At 44.7% G+C, this 19,750-nt stretch overlaps 1 protein-coding gene across 3 annotated transcripts in view; it reads left to right on the top strand.

Moving 5' to 3' along the window:
* Positions 1–11,907: 11,907 nt before the first annotated feature.
* Positions 11,908–19,750, top strand: part of MCEE (methylmalonyl-CoA epimerase) — a 29,415-nt gene continuing 21,572 nt past the window's right edge. Inside the window, exons 1-2 of one of the 3 annotated variants that reach the window (XM_088443450.1) lie at positions 11,908–11,962; positions 17,738–18,078. In XM_088443450.1, coding sequence (XP_088299576.1) covers positions 11,935–11,962; positions 17,738–18,078 — 369 coding nt within the window. In that variant the 5' untranslated portion in view covers positions 11,908–11,934. Of the gene's footprint in view, positions 11,972–15,992; positions 16,206–17,737; positions 18,079–19,750 lie in introns of those variants that run through there. The other 2 variants (XM_088443446.1, XM_088443442.1) reach the window with 2 other exon arrangements.

Raw genomic sequence — 19,750 nt, 5'->3', positions numbered from 1 at the left:
GCTCCGCTCCCGGGTATCCAGGCCTTCCTTCAGGGTGTTTCTGGATTCTACCTCCTTTTATCTCCCCTAGGGGCTCCTTGGGTTTTGGCAGTGGTCTTCGTGCCCTCCTGGGGCCTCCATTTGAACCACTGGTTTTGATAGCCCTTACGTGGTTTATCGCTTAGTCTTTCTTATGCCGCTTGCATCTGCCAGGAGAGTGTCAGAATTGAGAGCATTCTCATGTGGCTCCCTCTTCTGGATATTTCACCAAGACAGGGCTGTGAGTCGCACTCGCCTTGTGTTTCTTCCTAACGTGGGTTTTAAGTTCCATATTATTCAGGAACTCATTGTACTGATATTTCGGTAACCAGTCCCCTCGGCTGGTGAGGCCTCATTAACTGTGGTCAAGTCTCTCAGATTTTACGTGGACCCTACCAGTTCCTTCCGAAAATCAGTCTCCTTATTTGTGCTCTATGGATTTCACAGGAAAGGATGGCCAGCCAATAAACAATCATTGGCTAGATGGCTTCATATGACTATCTCAGGGGCCTACACACCGGAACGCCTTTCTGTTTCGGCTTCTGTTGATGCTTCTTCTACTCGGGCTGTGGGCCCCTCGTGGGGGGCTCGCTGTGGCGCCTCGACTGTTCAGCCTTGGAAGGTGGCCACGTGGTCTTCTGTCCAGACCTTTCTAAGGTTCGTTGTATTGGATACCTTTTGCCTCTCAGGATGCTTACTTTGGGCGCAGGATTCTCCTCTCAGCGCAGGAGCGTCCCCACCCTTAATTGGACTGCTTTGGGACATCCCCAAGGTCAACTCTGTGGATCCCCTATGGACCCTGAAGAAGAAAATGAGAGATACGGTAAGAACTTACCCTTGTTATCTCTTTCTTCGAAGTCCATAGGGTCCACAGGGCACCCGCCCTGATGCACCTGGCTTCATATGGGCTGTGTTACTGGTCACCGGTTTCCAGTCTCCTCTGTGAGTATAGCTTTTGAGTGTTCCAGTCTTCTCTCCCTTTCTTTCTTCCTCCAGCCTTTGGCTACTTACAAACTGAGGTGCCTGTGGCTTGGGGGCGGGGTTATAGGGAGAGTGGACCCAGTGCATCCTGGGAGCTGAAAGCTTTAACTGCGTGGTGCCCGGATTTGGTTCCCAACTTATACCCCAATTTCAACCCTGTGGACCCAATGGACTTCGAAGAAAGAGAGATAACCAGGGTAACTTCTTACCATATCTCTCATTATTCTCTCATGCTTCTTGATAGCAAGGTCTTGCCCGCTGTGTTCAGGGGTTGGTACAGGTCTCATCCTCTCTGGAAAGGATTTTAGAATCCTCTACTAGGAGTTATAACACAATTAAACAACCGTCTCAGAAGAGGCCGCTTCCTACGGTGCTACAGTTGGAAGACTAATCAAATTCTGACAGTTCCCCTCATGAGGAGGAAGGGGACCCCTTTAGAGGATTTGGATTTAGAAATTTCTGCTCCTCTTGAAGATCAATCTGGGGATGCCCAGGGTGTAGAGGCCTTAATTTTGCCAGTTTGCCAGGTGCTAAAGATCTCTGAATCAGACACTGAGCCTCAAGAGATGTCCTTTTTCTGGAGAAAAAACAGTTGTTAACTCTTCCTTCTCAACTTGAGGCACAATTGTCTGCTGCCTAAAAATGTTGGATCGATTTTAATTTTTTTTTTGGGTCAATTTTGTGTTTCAGGGTCTAAATCACACATTTACTAACAGATGCTTTGACATCTATTTAAATGCGCTCTTATGGTGCATACACACGGTCAGATTTGTCAGATGTGTCAGATGAACGATTTGACCAACGATTTGAACTATGAACGATTTTTGACTGCATTAAAATGACTGAAATTGTCCAAAACTTACTGCAAACACATCAGATGTCAGATATTGTTATCTGACCATCGGGAACACTCATCGTTCATCGTTCAAACATGTCAGATATATCAGATTTTCCTTCAGATATGAACGATTTTTAAAATCGGTTTCGTTCAGATCTGAAGAAAAATCTGACCGTGAAAAGTGTGGCCATGGTCTTACAACATCAGTTTCAAGGTCACTGGTCAAAATCAGGAATCTGTTACCAATCAGTGTTCTGGAACTCAGAGCTATTTTCAATGTGTTTTACAGCAGCATTCCCATTCCTTTGGGGGTGTCCAATCAAAGTGCAGTCAAACAATGCCACAGCTGTGGCATACAGCAATCGTCATGGGGGGGACTTGAAGTTGCTTACGATGCACAAGACGATCCGCATTCTTGAATGGGGAGAGAAACATGTTCCTGCCATTTCGGCCATATTTATTCCTGGGGTCGAAAATTGGGAGGCAGACTGGGCTCTTCAATCGTATGATATCCAGGATCTAGTAAGACTGTGGGACAGTTCCGAAGTCGACATCATGGCATCTCTGCTCAACCACAAGATTCCCATTTACTGTTCAGACCCTCGATCCAGGAGCATTGGCGGCAGACGTTCTATCCATCCCATGGCACTTTCATCTGGTTTATCGATTTATGCCGTTCTCTCTTACCAGAATCCTGAAACGCATCAATCAGGAACGGACAGCGGTGATTCTCGTGGCTCCAGAATGGCCACGTCGGTCTTGGTACTAAGACCACCTCGACTTGCTTACAAGACTATCCTTGACTATAGTTGTAATACGGACTATGCTTAAGGCCAGAAAGCCAGCGTCTGTGGCTCACTATCAATGCTTTTGGCGGGCTTATGTGTCCTGGTGTGAACCAGTTCCCTACTGCCTCCTTCCGTCTTTCCCGCCTTCTCCTGTTCCTTCAGGCAGATGTAGAAGCGGGCCTCCGACTGGGCTCTTTGAAGGTGCAAGTCTCCGCTTCTGTTTTCATAAAGCATCAGCTAGCGTTGCTGACCCTTCTCCAGGGCATGCTTTATATCCAGCGTTTATTCTGCCCACGGCCCCATGAGACCTTAACTTGGTTTTAATTTTTCTGCAGTCGGATATGTTTCAACCCCTCGAGGCGGTGGATTTAAAATGTCTTGGAAATCGGTCTGTTAGCAATTCCATATGCTAGAGGAGTATCTGACCTGCACCTTTTCTTACCGCTCTTCCTAGCTTGCTTTTTTTATGATGATCAGGGTGAGCTTCGAACGATGCCTTCCTTTTTGCCAAAGGTCGTTTCTAGTTTTTACATTAACAAACAAATTGTTATTCTGCTTTTTCCTTTGGAGGATTCCTCTAACCGCTCCTTTTGATAAGGTTTACATTCATCGTACCACCCTCTTGTGGAAGATGGATGATCTCTTTGTCATTACGTTTTCCAGAAGCAGGGCTGGCCCACTTCTAAGCAAACTATTTCTCCGTGACTTTGGATGGTAATACATCTGGTGTATGTCTCCAGTGATTGGCCTCCGCCGGCCACTATTTCAGATAATTCCACTAGGTCAGTTGGTGCCTCTTGGGCTGCACAGTGTGGGGCTTCTGCTGATCAGCTCTGTTGTGCTGCCAAATGATCCTCCGTGCATACTTTTGTCAAGTTTTACAGGTTTGATAAGTTTGCATCCAAAGAAACCAGTTTGGACGTTGGGTGCTGCAGATTTCTCTAGCGCCTTCCCGTCCGTGAGGACTGTTTTGGGATGTCCCCAGTGGATGAAATAGAAAATAGGGATTTATTGATAAGTACCAAAATCCTTTCTCTTTAAAGTGCCACACTCCATTTACCGCCATCTATACCCCTGTGTTACTCCAGATTTAGCCACAATACAGAATGCCCCAGACAAAGAGATCTGAAACTTTCTGGAACAAGACATTTCAAAACTAGAGATGGCAGGCCCTCTACTAACTAACTGACAAATAGGACGGATCCCAAACAATCATGCAGTCTGCTTGTCACCTGGCCTAGAGCCAGATTATCTTCTGTAGACTAACATCCACAGATGTTTCATCTACACTAGGCAGCCGTACCTCAGAAGGACAGGACCATTTGAATAGGCCAAAAACCTAGCAACCCTGGGCTTAGGGGCCAATACTGATCGATAAGGGACCTTACCTCACATCTTATTTGATGAGATCCAATTCTGGGCCAAAAAGGGACTTGCTCACAAAATTTTGGATTCTGGGTAAGCCTCCCATGACTGAAGCCAGAGAGACCTCCTAGCAGTGACAGCCAAGGCTGAAATTTTGGACAAAAGAGAATCCGCATCCAGATCTGCATTTCCAGTGTACAGTACATTGGTCCACCAAAGGAAGGAGATTCTCTCCCACACTTTTTGACTTAAGACCAGTGGCTAACTTTTCAGTCCAAGACTTTAATGCTTTGTTGACCCAGATCATTGCTAAGACTAACTGGCGATAATCCCCTGACAAATAAAATCGGGACTTCAAGAAGGCCTGACACTTGCTATGGATAATTGTTTCCTTGGCAATCTTGAAATAGGTGCATCCACCTTAGGAGGGACCTTCCTGTTGGCCGTATCCCCCTGCAAAAAGAGAACTATTCTTAAATCTGTGCGAAACCTAAAACCATTTGTCTGACTTCCCAGAACCTGAATAGGTTTTGTGATCTTTAAAAAAAATATAATATATATATATATATATATTATGCTATTCTTTTCTCATAGAAGGGTGAGTTTTTGGATACTTAGTGGGAGGATCAGACAGTCTAGCAAGAGTTTTCACCCACATGTTTAGGGGTGTAGAATTTTATTCTGGCTGTTCGGCAGACCCTTAATATTCGAGATGATGAGCTGGTGGTGGTGGCGGTCTCCTCTTTTCTGTTTAAACCAAAAAGAAAAAAGCAGGTTGTTGCTTTTCCTGCTTTTTCTCATTTTTGTAGACATATTGGGCTTGATTCTAAGTTGCACACACTGTGAATGTTTGACTCACTAGAGCAATGTTTTTCTACTGCGCATGCATTCCAATTGTTAGTGCATAGAGTCGTAGTACTGATTCAGGGGAACAGTGTCTGAAATGTATTATAAATATATTGGGAGTTCCTGAACAGTGACAGGCGAGGCTAATCAGGCACTGGAGATGCTGCATCTTATGGGAGTGTTGTGGGTGTGTCACTGAAAGTGGTTGCATACAAGGACATAGAAGGCTATACTCAGGCGAAGAATCTGCACCCTGCATAGGCTTAGTGCAAATTTCCGTGGTGGCATTTAAAGTGGGCATCTCACACCTTGCACATTCGGAGGCACGGATGTACACCAGGCAAAGTCTTTGTAGCGGCATTAGCATAAGGTCACAGAAATTTACTGTAGCAAAAGATACTGAGACGGACAGTCAATCCATCTTGAGTGGTACAATTCAGCTCACAATGTTTTAAATGAGAGGTGGTATTAATAGGTAGTGAATGAATATAAATGATATCAATACAAACACAATACAGTGTAAAATTACATTTGTCAAAAAGGTTTTTAAAAACAAAATACACACACACACTCTCTCTCCCTCTCCCCCCCCCCCTCCCAAATAAAAGTATTTGGCCACACCTGTTCATTATTGAATTGAGGTGTTTCAATCATACCCGTTGCCACAGGTATATAAAATCAAGCACCTAGCCATGCAGTCTCCATTTGCAAACATTTGTGATTTAAATGGGTCATTCGGAAGAGCTCAGTGACTGCAAGCGTGGTACTGTGATAGGATGCCACCTTTGCAATAAGATGGTTTGTGAAATTTCATCCCTGCTGGATATTCCGCGGGCAACTGTAAGTGATATTATTAGAAAGTGGAAGTGTTAGGAACAACAGCCACGTAGAATCACAGAGCGGGGTCAAAGACTGCTAAGGTGCTTGGTGCGTAAAAGTCGCCACCGCTCTGCTGGTCCCTCCTAAGGTGGATGCACCTATTTCAAGATTGCCGAGGAAACAATTATCCATAGCTGAAGAGTTCCAAACTTCCACTGGCATTAATGTAAGCACGAAAACTGTGCGGCAGGAGATTAATGGATGGGTTTCCATGGCCGAGCAACTGCATGCAAGCCTCACATCACCAAGTCCAATCAAACTTAACCAGGGAATGGGGAAAGTGGAAAAATAATCTTTAACTAGGTGCACACGGGAAATGTATCATATATTAAAATATAACTTTTATTATATCATATGGTAAAATATGAATATATACTACATTAATAACACATGAGAAGCAAGCAAAATAAAAACAAAAATAGAAAAGAATGTGCAGAGAAATGAAAAAGTGTTTAAAATTTTGTTCCGCTGGTGCTAATAATTATTAGTATCCCAACGATTTTTGTGCTGTCACACTGTAATTTTTAATTAATTTATACAAGAATTAAATGTTCTTAGTGTATCGTATTCAGCTGCTGCATCAATATCAGTTCTCATTGATTTCACAATATGAGGTTTAACCATAATTCTATATTGCTTGTATAGTATAAAGTTCTTAAGATTGTGATAATCAGGTAATATAATTGTTATGGAGCATACACACGGTCAGATGTGTCAGATGAATGATTGAACGATTTGACCAACGATTTGAACTATGAACGATTTTTGACTGTATTAAAATGAATGGAATCGTCCAAATCTGACTGCAAACACATCAGATGTCAGATATCATTATCTGACCATTGGGATCGTTCATCGTTCAGACATGTCAGATATGTCAGATTTTCCTTCAGATATGAACGATTGAACGATTTTTAAATCGTTATCGTTCAGATCTGAAGAGGACCGTGTGTATGCACCATAACAGAACTTCCCCCTATGGTCGCAACAATGTTGTTATGAAGTTGTTACATAGAGTACATAGCATGGTTGAAGTGGGGTGGTATACGGCGGTATGACATACCTCCACTTCCCGGCCCCACTTCATTTTAGCCGCAGTAGAGAATGTACCAGCGCTAGGATCCAATATGGGATGCTGGGATGTGTAGTCCCACAGCAGCTGGAGGGCCAAGGTTGAAGACCCCTGACATAGTGTATATTATGTCAGAAAGCCCATAGAATGCATCCAGTAAAAAAAAAAAAAAAAACACATGAATTTTGCTGGTCACTATTTAAAGCCAGGGACAAAGCTGATAGGCTGATTCAGCAGAGGACGGAATTGCAAAGCTGCACACAAGCAGATCTGCAATTTCGTCCTTGCAAACATGCAAATGCAGCAGGAGGTGACACCCCCTGCTGCATTTACAATCCCAGCACTGCGACCAACGCTGCGATGATAGACGGCGCTGGCCAGCTGACTAAGCCTCAGCTTATGCAGGCTGGGCGGCTTGCGAGGCCAGGAAACTGCGTCCGTGGATTCAAATTATGGCCTTTACACTCCTGGAAAACGGGGGTAACGCCCCATTTCCGGGAATGCCAGGCGTTCCCGCCCTGCCTCGTAAATGCCTCTGCCTGTCAATCAGGCAGAGGCATAGCAGGTGCTACATGCGATCACACAGGACCCATCAGGAATCTGTGTTCAGTAAGTGCAATGCTGAATCACTCATAGAGTCTGATAAAGTAAGTTGCCCTCTGGGCACTAGGAATGCCAATCAATGGTGCCATTAGTGAATTACATCAATTGCGCTAAACCTTCCATGGGAAACCATCGATGTACATCCGTTTGTGAGTCTTGGCAGCGACTTCCCAATCAGTGAACGGGGCGGTAGCTAAGTGGAGCATCGGGGCAAATCAGGATAGAGTTTTTCACCATTTCCCCTGATCATGAAAAGAAAAAATTGCCACCTGCTCTGCTATCTATGGCGGAGTACCATAGGATCTCCGCCATCAATGACTAAACCATCTACCGTTGGTGGCCAATGGTAATCTTACTGGGCAAGTATAAAATCATTCCCAAGTGTAAAGCAACAGAAGATGCTGGCACCATTTAAATTCATGTTAATAAATACTTCCCTACTTCTGGATCCTCCCTGGTAGGATATAAAAGGTATGTGCGGGAGGCAAACATGATGACACAAGTTGCGTCTCTAAGGCCCTGCCCCTATAGCACAATGCCTCAATTTGCGTCATCACACCTGGCCCACTTTCACTAGGGAAGTGGGAAGGGTGTTGGGGGGTGCACTGTCTGTCACAGAGGAACTCCCAAAATTGGTAAATCTTACGGATGTTTTGGGAGAGGAAGCATGTGCAAAATATTCATTATAACACCTACTCTATTGCCTCTCCTCTAGAATCCTATAGCCTCACAAATCAGTAAAGCTCTGTCTCCTGTGCCTAACTAAAATCTGTAATCTCTCTCTCTACTGGCAACTTTCCATCACTGTTCAAGCACGCAGTGATTACTCCCATTCTGATAAAAATTCTGACCCTAATACTCTCTCAAATTACCGTCCTATCTCTCAGCTCCCATGCCCCTCCAAGCTACTTGACAGACTTGTCTACACCCGCCTCACACACTTTCTTAACTCACACAACTTATTGGACCCACTTCAGTCCGGCTTTCGTTCCCAACACTCCACAGAGACAGTGCTGACTAAGGTAGTAAATTATCTTGCCACTGCCAAGGCTAAAGGCCATTACGCACTCCTAATTCTTCTAGATCTCTCTGCTGCTTTTGACACTGTTGACCACTCTCTTCTCATACAAACACTGCAATCCCTAGGTCTTAAGGACACAGCTCTTTCTTGGTTTTCTTCCTACCTTCCTGATCGCTCTTTTACTGTTAGTTTTTCTGATTCTGCCTCCTCTTCGCTACCTCTATCAGTTGGAGTACCGCAAGGCTCTGTCTTAGGTCCTCTGCTATTCTCAATCTATACCACCTCTCTTGGCAAACTAATCAGCTCTTTTGGATTTCAGTACCGTCTGTATGCGGATGATACTCAAATCTACCTATCCTGTCCAGATTTATCTCCATCTGTATTGGTCCGTGTCACTGAATGTCTTTCTGCCATTTCATCTTGGATGTCATCTCGCCACCTGAAACTTAATATTTCTAAAACAGAATTAATTATATTTCCACCGGCCAATAACAGTTACCAACCTGATCTCTCTATCACTGTTGATACCTCGACTAACCACCCCGCCCCACAAGCTCGCTGCCTTGGTGTCATCCTTGACTCTGAACTGTCCTTTGTTCCCCACATTCAATCTGTCTCAAAATCATGTTACATGCATTTAAAAAACATATTTAAAATTTGACCATATCTCACACAAGACACTGCAAAAACTCTAATCCATGCACTTATTATTTCCCGCATTGACTATTGCAATAGCCTCCTTACTGGTCTTCCCAAAAACAGGCTATCACCATTACAATCCATTATGAATGCAGCTGCAAGGCTTATCTTCCTTGCGAAACCTTCTTCTGCTGCCCCGCTCTGTCAGTCCCTCCATTGGTTGCCAGTTTTCTACCGTATTCAATACAAAATACTTTCACTTACACATAAGGCTATTAACCAAACCACACCAACATACATCTCTTCACTCATCTCAAAATATCTCCCAACCTAACCTCTCCACTCAGCACAAGATCTGTGTCTCTCATCCCCATGCATTACTTGCTCCCATTCACGGTTACAGGACTTTCTTCGCACTGCACCCACTCTATGGAATGACCTACCTCACACAATAAGACTTTCCTCTAGTCTCCAATCCTTCAAGCGTTCCCTGAAAACTCACCTCTTCAGACAAGCTTATCAGATTCCAGAACCTCCCACATAACCTTCATTGCTTCCATATCTAATTACATCCCCTTTTACAGTCCACACACAATCTCACACATTGTCTTTCTCTCACATCCTCATGACATTTGGTCGACATTCCTGTGTGACTGGATCATGCAGCCAACCAAGAAACTGTGCATTCTGGCTGGACCAAAATGCAATATATAGCAGCTATCCATGTGTATCAATGCCTATTTCCCTATAGATTATAAGCTTGCGAGCAGGGCCTTCCTACCTATATATCTGTCTGTTATTACCCAGTTTTGTTCTAGTAATGCTTACAATTGTAAAGCGCAACGGAATATGCTGCGCTATATAAGAAACTGTTAATAAATAAAATAAATAAACGTTAGTAAAAAAAAGTCCCACGTAGGGACAAGATCACTAACACTGTGGGCCTGATTCAGAGCCGCTCGTAAGCGGCCGCTCGTTCGTTCCGAGCGATGTTTGCCCAACTGCGTATGCGTACGGATCGTAATACGCATGCTCGAACCAGTCAGTGCGGCCGAAAATCGTTTGTCCGCCAAATAGCGAATGCCTGCTAATATGAGTGACAGGAGGAGGCGTATGTGGGTGGTAACAGGGGAAGGTGCGTGAAAACGGGGAGTGGAGATCAGAACGCAGGCGTGCTTAAAGGTCAAAATGGGCGTTTTATGGGTGTGTATAATTAATACAGCAGCGTCACTGACCACATCACTGGGTTATTTTATAGTCAGAACTGCTCGCAAATTTGTGGTAGGAAAAATCAACCACAAGAATAGCGAGCAGTTCATACGCCAGACCCTCCAACATTTCCTAGTAAGAACCCGGTACATGGGGGGGCATGACCGCAGATAAAGGGGCGTGGTAATCGGTAAAGTGGCGTGTCCATGGGGGCTGGAGGCATCGGACGCTGGCTAGTTTAGAACATGCAGTAATATACTGCATGTTCTGTATACCGGCGCTGGCGGTCAGGGCAGAGAAGCACGGAGGTCGGCTGTCACTCAGCAGCGCTGCGGGAGTCCTGTGTCCCAGCAGCGCTGCTTAACAAATCTGGTGAGTGTATCAACCCGGTACAAAACGGTACAGCCCCGTTTGCCGGTACAGACCATTAGAAAACGGTACTGTACCGGCTAAAACGGTATAGTTGGAGGGTATGCATACGCTGGTCGATGTACTCGATTAATCTAATAAATAGCGGACATGACGTAGGATGCGAGCGGCCAGGGGGCATAGTTATCCAAAAAACGACCGCAAGTTTTGTTCGCTCGTTCAGACATAGAGGCGTGAACAGACCGCAAAGAGCGAACAGTTAATTTGAATAGCCACCCCTTTTTTCAGAACGAACGACCGCAAATAGCGTCCGGCTCTGAATCAGGCCCTGTGCTCCCTGGAAATTTCCTGTGACATCACTAATCTGTAACCAACAAGTCGACCAAACTTGGCTCCTGATTAGTTTTGAGTGCAAAGAAGTTATCAACGTCATGGGGTCTGACACTACAGGCCGCACAGTGGCGTAAATTCATCCCAGATGCCCGGAGGCAAGTTATAATTTGGTGCCCCCCCACCCATCACAGCTGCTGACACTGTAATGACGCAATTCACATGCAGACAGGCTATAGATAGAAGAAGGCAGCAGCTTATGGTCTGACATGGAGCTCTCCACTAGTGTATGGTTGTTTCTCAGCTGTCGGGAAGTGGTGCCATGTATTGGGCGGCCGTGAAGGTTCACTCCGGGTACATAGTTACAGCCATAAGTGGGGTGAATATGTTGTGGGCAATGGAGGAGGTGTCCCTTCAGAGCTGGAGCCCGGCGGCAGGCGCCTCCATTGTCTCCCATAGTTCTGCCCCTGAGGCCGCAGGTCATCGGTCCACAGTGTTCCCCAGTTTTCCTAGGAAACACAGTATTTTTCCAACCCAAATTAAACCTTTGAAACCCACATTATTTTCCATTTCCCTTGCCTCGATGACATTAAAGGTTTTCACACAAAACACTGTAAATATAAACATTTAGCTGTATTATTTAAAACACCTCCACTAATGGAACTATCCTTTTTGTAATGGGTTACACTTAAAATAATTAGTTGCATCGAGATTAACGTTAAACAAAACGTATTTATTGGAGTTGCTTATAGTAGCCCATTTTACTCATCTTGTCTGTGTTACTTGGGTCAAACCTTTTGCCCTATTTAATGATGGCCGTCGGATGAGCGCGCGTGTACAGTGACGAGATCTGTGACGTAGCCGGAAGTTTTCTATCACCCAGTCAGCAAGCTCCTGTTGATGGTAAATTTCTTATAACGATTGTGATTGATTCTGTTGGTTTCAAATAAAGTTTTACTTAAACAGTGTAAACAATATGGCGGCCTCCATGCTCAGGGTGACAGGTAACAGAGGTCTGTGTTGCCTGATGGTACTGAGGCGCTGCTATTTCCTTACATAGCAGAGTATGAGCCGTGTGTTTCTGGTGTCTGCTTGTGTAGTGTTATTGCAGGGGAAAGGTTTGCGCTCTGTGTATTCCTAATGAAGGCTCCGGCATGAGATGCAAGAAGACAGATCTGTTATAGGATAATGTATTTATATTTTATTAAAGAGCCAAAAGACAATTATATTTGGTTCACTTGGATGTGGCGGTGCTTCTGTTTTAGGTTACATTTCTGATGCACACTACAATTATTTTTTCCATTGTTTTAGTAAATTATCTGTCTTTTTAAAACTTTAGATGTGTATTTCTATGCATGTGGTAACACAACAGTGCTCCTAAACTAGCCTAGAGTGTGTGACCTAGTGTTTCTCTGGTGCAGTCAACAGGGAACCCTAACAGTGCATGTTTTCCAGATCATCTAGCTGGAGCACAGGTGTGTTAATTGACTAACACAATAGATCTAGAGGTGGTAATAATTATTCCTGAGGATACCTTGAAACCCGCACTGTTAGGGTTCCATGAGGACCGGATATGAGAAACATTGATCTAGGATAAACTGTTCAACTTAAGGAAACAGCTGTTCTTACACTCCAGTGCTTACATTGTGCTAGAGACTGTACCATAAATTGATTGGTTAATAAAGATATTTTTATTTTGGAAATGCATTTATGTTGTCATGCTGGTGCTTTCACTTCTGAAACACAAAGCTGGCTAAAAAAAACTGTGTAGAACAGGTGAGGGGCTTAGGGGCGTATTTAATAAGAAGCTGAGCTTAGCCGACAGGCTGCACTTACCACAGATTTCTGCTCGCACCCTCTTGAGGTGCAAACAGAAATCTGTGGTAAGTAGGGCTTTCTGCCCTTAACATGGCCACGTTAACCCATAGCTCTAGGTACTTTACCTGGAATCTATGGGTTAACATGTGTTAGCCGTGGGTTTACCGTGGTAGGAAATGGGCTTTTGGCAAGAAAGCTTGATGCTCTCTGACTGATGCATGTGTTAGGGTGCAAGTCTGGTGCATTAGTTATATTTAAAAAAATAAAATGTGCCTTTCTCAACTCTTGTACCACATTCTATCTTTTGTTTAATAGATACCACAAAGGGTCCTCAGTGTCATAGTGAGGATTTAAACAAAATACAAAGTTACATAATGAATACACAGCAACTACAGTATTTGCAGGGTAGAACAACTAAAGTGTACACCATTAGAATAAGGTGAGTTTTATAGTGAATGGGGAGGACAGAGGAGGGATTGGGAGTTTATCATTGTGAAGCTCAGAACTCGAAACAGTTATGCTGGGCATACACAGCCAGATAAAATGTTTGTCAAACCGACAGACATTTTATCTGGCCGGCTGCCAGCCGCAGATGTCGCCGGCATACACTGAGAGAAATCTCACAGTGTATAGCCCGACATCCGCACTCCGCCCCCGGGGGAGGAGACATTTCCCTGTTCCTTCCGTAGGAAGGAACACAGGAAATGTATGTCTGTCGGCCGCGCTGGGCATACACTACCCGATGCGGCCAACAGTTACCGGGTAAATATCGCATCGGACGGGCATGCTGGACAATCCTGCATGCCCGACCGAGCAATATTTAACCCTCGGTCGCCCGCACATACGCTACAATTATCAGGGCGATCCGCCAATATCAGGCGGATCGCCCCGATAATTGTAGTGTGTATGGCCAGCATTACAGAGAATTATCTCTGAATTGTTGTAACAAAACAAACACGTTACAATACAAACAAATTCAAAAGACAAGTTAGACGGTGTACCAACGATCATAACAAATTCAGCACTGGCTGAAATATGTACCCTAGTTTATAGGTGCAGAAGACTTCAAGGCCACTAAGCAAGGAGAAGGAGACCATGACAACTTGAGGAATGGAAGAGTATAGGAGGGTAGAGGGCGTGATCTGTAGGGGAGATTAGCATGTTGCTTTGACAATAAACAGTGGGCCTGATTCAGAGATGTATGCAATGCCGATTTTTACGCAGATAGTGCGATTGCCATGGCACATGCATGTAAGCCGCACTGAGCACTCGCAGCTATTGTTTTTCAATTACGTCTGCACAGAGGATCCATTCGCAAAGTGAGGTCAATTTGGTCAGGTAGATGGCATTTATGGGAGGTAACTGGGTTGGCTAGGCAAACGTAGGCATGTCTGGCCATTTAAACGCCGTTTCATTCATAAATTAGCTATTGCAATCTCCTACGTAGCATGAGAGCTCTCTGCGTGTCATGAGAGCTGCAGTGTTTGCGGCTGGCCAGAATTGGTGCATGGCTGTCCGATCTGCATCAATGTTACAGATGTTTATGCTGTTGCACATCTTTGGACAGATATGAGAAGGCAGCAGTGGGTGTCCCTATGCTTGGCTATGCTTTGGAACAAATTGGTATATTTTAGCAACTGCGATTTATTAGAGAATGCAGTTGCGATTGCATTAGCGTGTACATCTCTGAATCAGGCCCAGTGTGTATACTGCATAGTGGTTTTATTCTAGGTTACGTTAAAGCTGCTTTTGTTAAGCCCAGGACATGGCTACAAGTTGGTGTGTGTTGGCAAATGAACTCAATACATCTTTCTGTAAAATGAGCCCTTCATACATCCAAAGCTTAAAAGATGCATTTTTAGATGAGCCAAGCACCAGTATTGAGGACAGATTGGAGTAGAGAGAGCTGGGAGTCAGATAGGCCAGATAGGAGGAGGTTACATTAGTCCAATCTGGAGATGACCAGTGAATGGATAAGGGTCTTAGTAGCATTCTGTGTAAGAAAAGGACTGATCTTGGAAATATTTTTGAGATGGAAACGACAGGACTGCGAGAGGTGCTGAATATGTGGTTTGAAGGAGAGGGATGAGACCAGGATAATTCCAAGACAGCGCACTTTGGGACTAGAGGAGATAGTTGTGCCGTCAATTGATAATGAAATTGCTGGGACCTGCAGTTCTACTCGTAAAGACAATGGGCCTGATTCAGAGCCGGACTCTATTTGCGCTCGCTCGTCCAGAAAATAGGGGTGGCTATTCAAATGAACCGTTCGCTGTTTGCGATCTGTTCACGCCTCTAGGTCTGAACGAGCGTACAAAACTTGCGGTCGTTTTTTGGGAAGCTACGCCCCCTGTCCGCTCGCATCCTACGTCATGTCCGCTATTTCTTAGATTAATCGAGTACAGGGTATGAGTTGCTCGCTATTCTTGTGGTTGGTTTTTGCTACCACAATTTTGCGAGCAGTTCTGGCTTTAAAAAAACCCAGTGACGTGGTCAATGACGCTGCTGTTTTAAATATGCACACCCATAAAACGCCCGTTTTGACCTTTAAGCACGCCTGCGATCGGATCTCCACTCCCCGTTTACAAGCACCTTCCCCTGTTACCACCCACATACGCCTCATTCTGTCACTCAAATTAGCAGGCATTCGCTATTTTGCGAGCACATGAATTTCGGCCGCACTGACTGGTTCACGCATGCGTATAACGATCCGTACGCATGCGCAGTTGGGAAAACATCGCTCGGAGCGAACGAGCTGCCGCTTACGAGTGGCTCTGAATCAGGCCCAATGTTTTCACACTACACTTATACACTATCAACCCGGCACCCACCACCCCAGGGGTGCTGGGGATAGCCTTGGGTGCCCTGGAGGGGTGGGACCCCTTTATTGGGGGGCTCCCCGACCTGGGCTGACTAGCGGTCAGGGTTGATGCTTCGGCTGGGTAGCCCGGTGAAAGGGCTCTCCTGATTGTGGCATCAGCCCCCCGCTAGAAAAAGTCTGGTGCTGGTTCTGGAAAATACAGGGGGAACCTACGCATTTTTTCCCCCTGTATTTCCAGAACCAGATCAGAGCCAAGTGCTGGTTGCGCATGGGGGACCCCAACGTCGTTTGTCCCCCATATTTTGCACAACCAGCACTGGGTCACTAAAAACTCAGGGCTGGTTGCTCTTTTGGGGGGGAGGACAAAAAAGTGTTTTGTTTTTTTTTAACAGTTGTTTTGTTCACAGATGCAAGGATGGTTCCCACTGAACCATCCCTACATATGTGTTTATTTTATTAAAGATAGATGCATGCATCGCAGATCTTTTTTTTTTTTCTTTTTACAAATAATGCCACTCGGATGCACGATACATCGTACATGAGATCGTATGAACATCGTGTGTCAATATTGCGGACAGGACTGCCAGGGAGCTGCCGGGGAGTTCAAGGTATATCGTAACATGAATCTTAGTTTATACTGGTCGTACTAGTGTATGGCCAGCATTAGACATATTAAGTTTAAGAAAGCACTGGGACATCCAGGAAGAGACAGTTGGAGATACGAGTGAAGAGATGGGGGTCAGGGGAGGAAAGGTACAGTAGATCTGTGTATCATCTGCATAGAGATGATATTGGAGGTCAGAAGAGCTGATGAGTTTACCTAGAAAGAATGTATAGAGGGACATTAGGAGAGGTCTAAGAACAGAACCTTCGGGAACACCTACTGGAAGTGGGGGAGAGGAGTCGTGATGGGAGTCAGTGAAGGAACAGTCAGAGAGATACTGTAGGAGGATAGCCAGGAGAGGGTAGTGTCACCTAGACCAAGGGAGTGAAGGATTTGCAGGAGGAGAGGGTGGTCCACAGTGTCAAAAGCAGCAGAGAGTAGTGGCCCTTGGATTTGGTAGCAAGGAGGTCATTGCTGACTTTCGTGAGGGCAGTTCAGTGGAATGGAGAGAAGGGAAGCCAGACTGAAAAGGGTCAAGGAAGACGGGAGGAAAGAAAGGTGGTAAGGCGTTTGTAAACAATATGCTCAGGGAGTTTGGAGACAAAAGGGAGAAGAGAGATGAGTTGGTACAGGCAGAAGGAGAAAGGTAGAGAAGGGTCAAGGGGGGGAGAATCAGATGAGAGCCATGACTTCCTCTCCAGATACAGGGGAGAAGGATGTCAGAGTTGGTTAGATGGATGGGGTGGTCTTGGAAAAGGGGTGGAGTGCTGAGGGTCTGGTGGTATATGATGTCCTGACATATGGAGTCAATTTAGACGTAAAGTAGGTGGCTAAGTCACGGGCAGAGAGCAAGGAAGGGATGGGCAGAGGAGGGAGTTGAAAGTGGTGAAGAGACACCCATAAGACCATTACCGTTTGTCTGAATAGTCACTTTCCAGGAACGCCCATTAAATTTTTAATACAGTTCTGCATGCATGTGTCTGAAATTATTATTGTGGCTCTGTACAAACAAAGTTTGGACGCATGCTCAGTAAAAAAAAAAAATGTTCAACTGCTATTGACATATTGTGTGACTCAGAATCGGGCCCTGAGTCAGCAAGATTTATTAAAAATACCAAAAACATCTTTTGTGGTCTGTTAGTCCCAATTTTGTACAAATGTCAATAAAAGGAATATCCTATGTATCTGTATGTACTCGGAATCCAATTTCTGTTAGATTTACCGTACACAGTAGAGTAGTAGTAATTATATTTTTAGGTAAGCATAAAAGTATAAGCACTGGTGATCTTTCTCTGTTTTTTGTTGCAATTTTTCTTGTTCAGGGTTTTTAATAAAATAAATATGTTATGTTAAATCAAAGTAGCCTGATGGTTTACATGGTTGTATTGAAAATGCTTTGTGCTACCATTTTACTACATTAAATTTGTAATCAGTAATCAATATACACTTACCATAACTTTACAGCTCTGGTGGACACCACACATTGTAACATACCTATTTCTCCAGTTTAATAAATATATTTTTTCTCTTTGACAGGTCTGATTTGTAGAGTCCATGGTATCATCCAAGCAACGAGGAACGTGTCATTTTCACAAAGGCTGGATCAGAAGATGCCAAACGCTTTGTGGAAATTAGGGCGCCTCAATCATGTAGCTATTGCGGTACCTGACTTAGAAAAAGCCAAGTCCATGTATCAGAATGTTATGGGGGCACAAGTGAGTGAGACTGTTCCCCTTCCTGAACATGGGGTGTATACCGTTTTTGTGGAACTTGGAAACACAAAGCTGGAACTCCTACATCCTCTGGGAGAGAAGAGCCCAATCTCTGGCTTCCTACAGAAAAACAAGGCTGGTGGAATGCATCACATTTGCATTGAGGTATTCCCATACATATTTCTAGGAGAAGATAAATGATTCTACATTGTGTGTGTGTGTGTTTAGGGTAAATGCAAACACTTTACCTTATTGTGTTTATTAGCTAATAGTTATGTGCTCTATAGCCTCTGCTTACAACTCTGACCTAGTTACATTTAAATAGTTGCATCATATTTAGTTTGTGAAATGCAGGAAGGTTAGGGTTATTCCAAGGTAGCCAGAAAGAACATAGGGCCTGATTCAGAGATGCATGCAATGCCCGTCGCTGCTGCGATCCTGCACGCTAATGATTTGGTGACGTCTTGTGCACAGAGACACCCACCTCCGGCATCTTACATCTTATGAGTGGAAACATCAGTGGCACATGGAACCTCTGAGCAAGCCTATGCTGTCTCAGAATGAGCGCCTCACCTAAGACGCCAGGGCCTCCGCAACTGGGTACGAATTCACAGAGTCTCACTAGGGCACGACCAGAAAACTGTTCCAGAAAAAAATCGCTCCACTGCGCCCGACACTGACTTTGCGTTCATCTCTGAATCAGGCCCATAGTGCACACATTTTATTTCCTAGATGGAATATAAAGTATTTGGTTGCCAGTCACTAAATCAGTATAAGATTGAACTAGGTATAATAATACATTATGGAGCTGATTTACAACTAGGTTCAAATTGTGCTAAGTGGAGGATTTACAGCCAAGCAAACCATCTTGTATAAATAGAAATGTTCTTACTGACCAGCGTTCTTTTTACGCTGCATTTAAGAGTTAGCCTAGGATGCATCCCACACACATGTATAAAGTTGTGCATTTTACATTTTCTCCCTGCACCACAAAATGGTTTTCCAGGTACAAAACTTTTGGTCCCAGTAACTGGATTTACTTCTAACTCTAAAATCAGTACCCATATATGTGTTTTAGAGAAACCACTTCTTCTTTAGGGATGACTATTGATAGGTACCAATTATCGATGGCTTGCCACCGGTGGTCAATGGTTTAGCCACTGATGGCGGAAGTACAATGGTTCCCGATGGCAGGAGGCGTGCAGTGATCGCGCTGAGCAAGTAAAAAACGTCGGTCCCAGTGATCCCTCACTTTAAAAAATTGGGGTCCTACTCCACAGTGTCTGGGTCCTATCACAATTTATGCCTCACTACCTGTAGCATGGAAAAAAACGTGCTATAGCGCATGTGTTACACTAAGAATAACATGGGGAGAAGGGAACAGGGTTGAGAGAGTACACAGCAGGAGAGCAGAAGGGGGACTGACATGGGGAGAGGGGAACAGGGGGCAGAGTATACGGGAGCAGAAGGGGTACAGACATGGAGAGGGGAACAGGGGGCACAGGTGGGAGGGGAGAGTACATAGGAGAGCAGACATGGGGAGAAGGGAACTGGGCACAATGGAGCTAGAGAGTAGAAGGGGTACAGAAATGGGAACAGGGGTGGGAGGGCAAAGTGCACGGGAGAGGGAAACAGGGGGCACAGGGGTGGGAGAGAAGAAGGGGTACAATAGTTTGCTCCACTATTATTATAACAGGACACAAGTCAGTCTCCCCATATAATCAAACAGGGCACTAGTGGGTGCTGCAGCTGTATTTCCTCCGGTGCTATAATAAATATAAATATCATTTACCTGCTGCCAGTAACAGTGATACTGCCCACACAGCCATCTCATGAC

The sequence above is a fragment of the Taudactylus pleione genome, unplaced genomic scaffold, assembly GCF_031769625.1.
Source record: "Taudactylus pleione unplaced genomic scaffold, aTauple2 ptg000019l, whole genome shotgun sequence".
NCBI classification, from domain to species: Eukaryota; Metazoa; Chordata; class Amphibia; order Anura; family Myobatrachidae; genus Taudactylus; species Taudactylus pleione.
The sequence above is the reverse complement of the archived record's forward strand: the minus strand, read 5'-3'. Positions and strand labels throughout refer to the sequence as shown.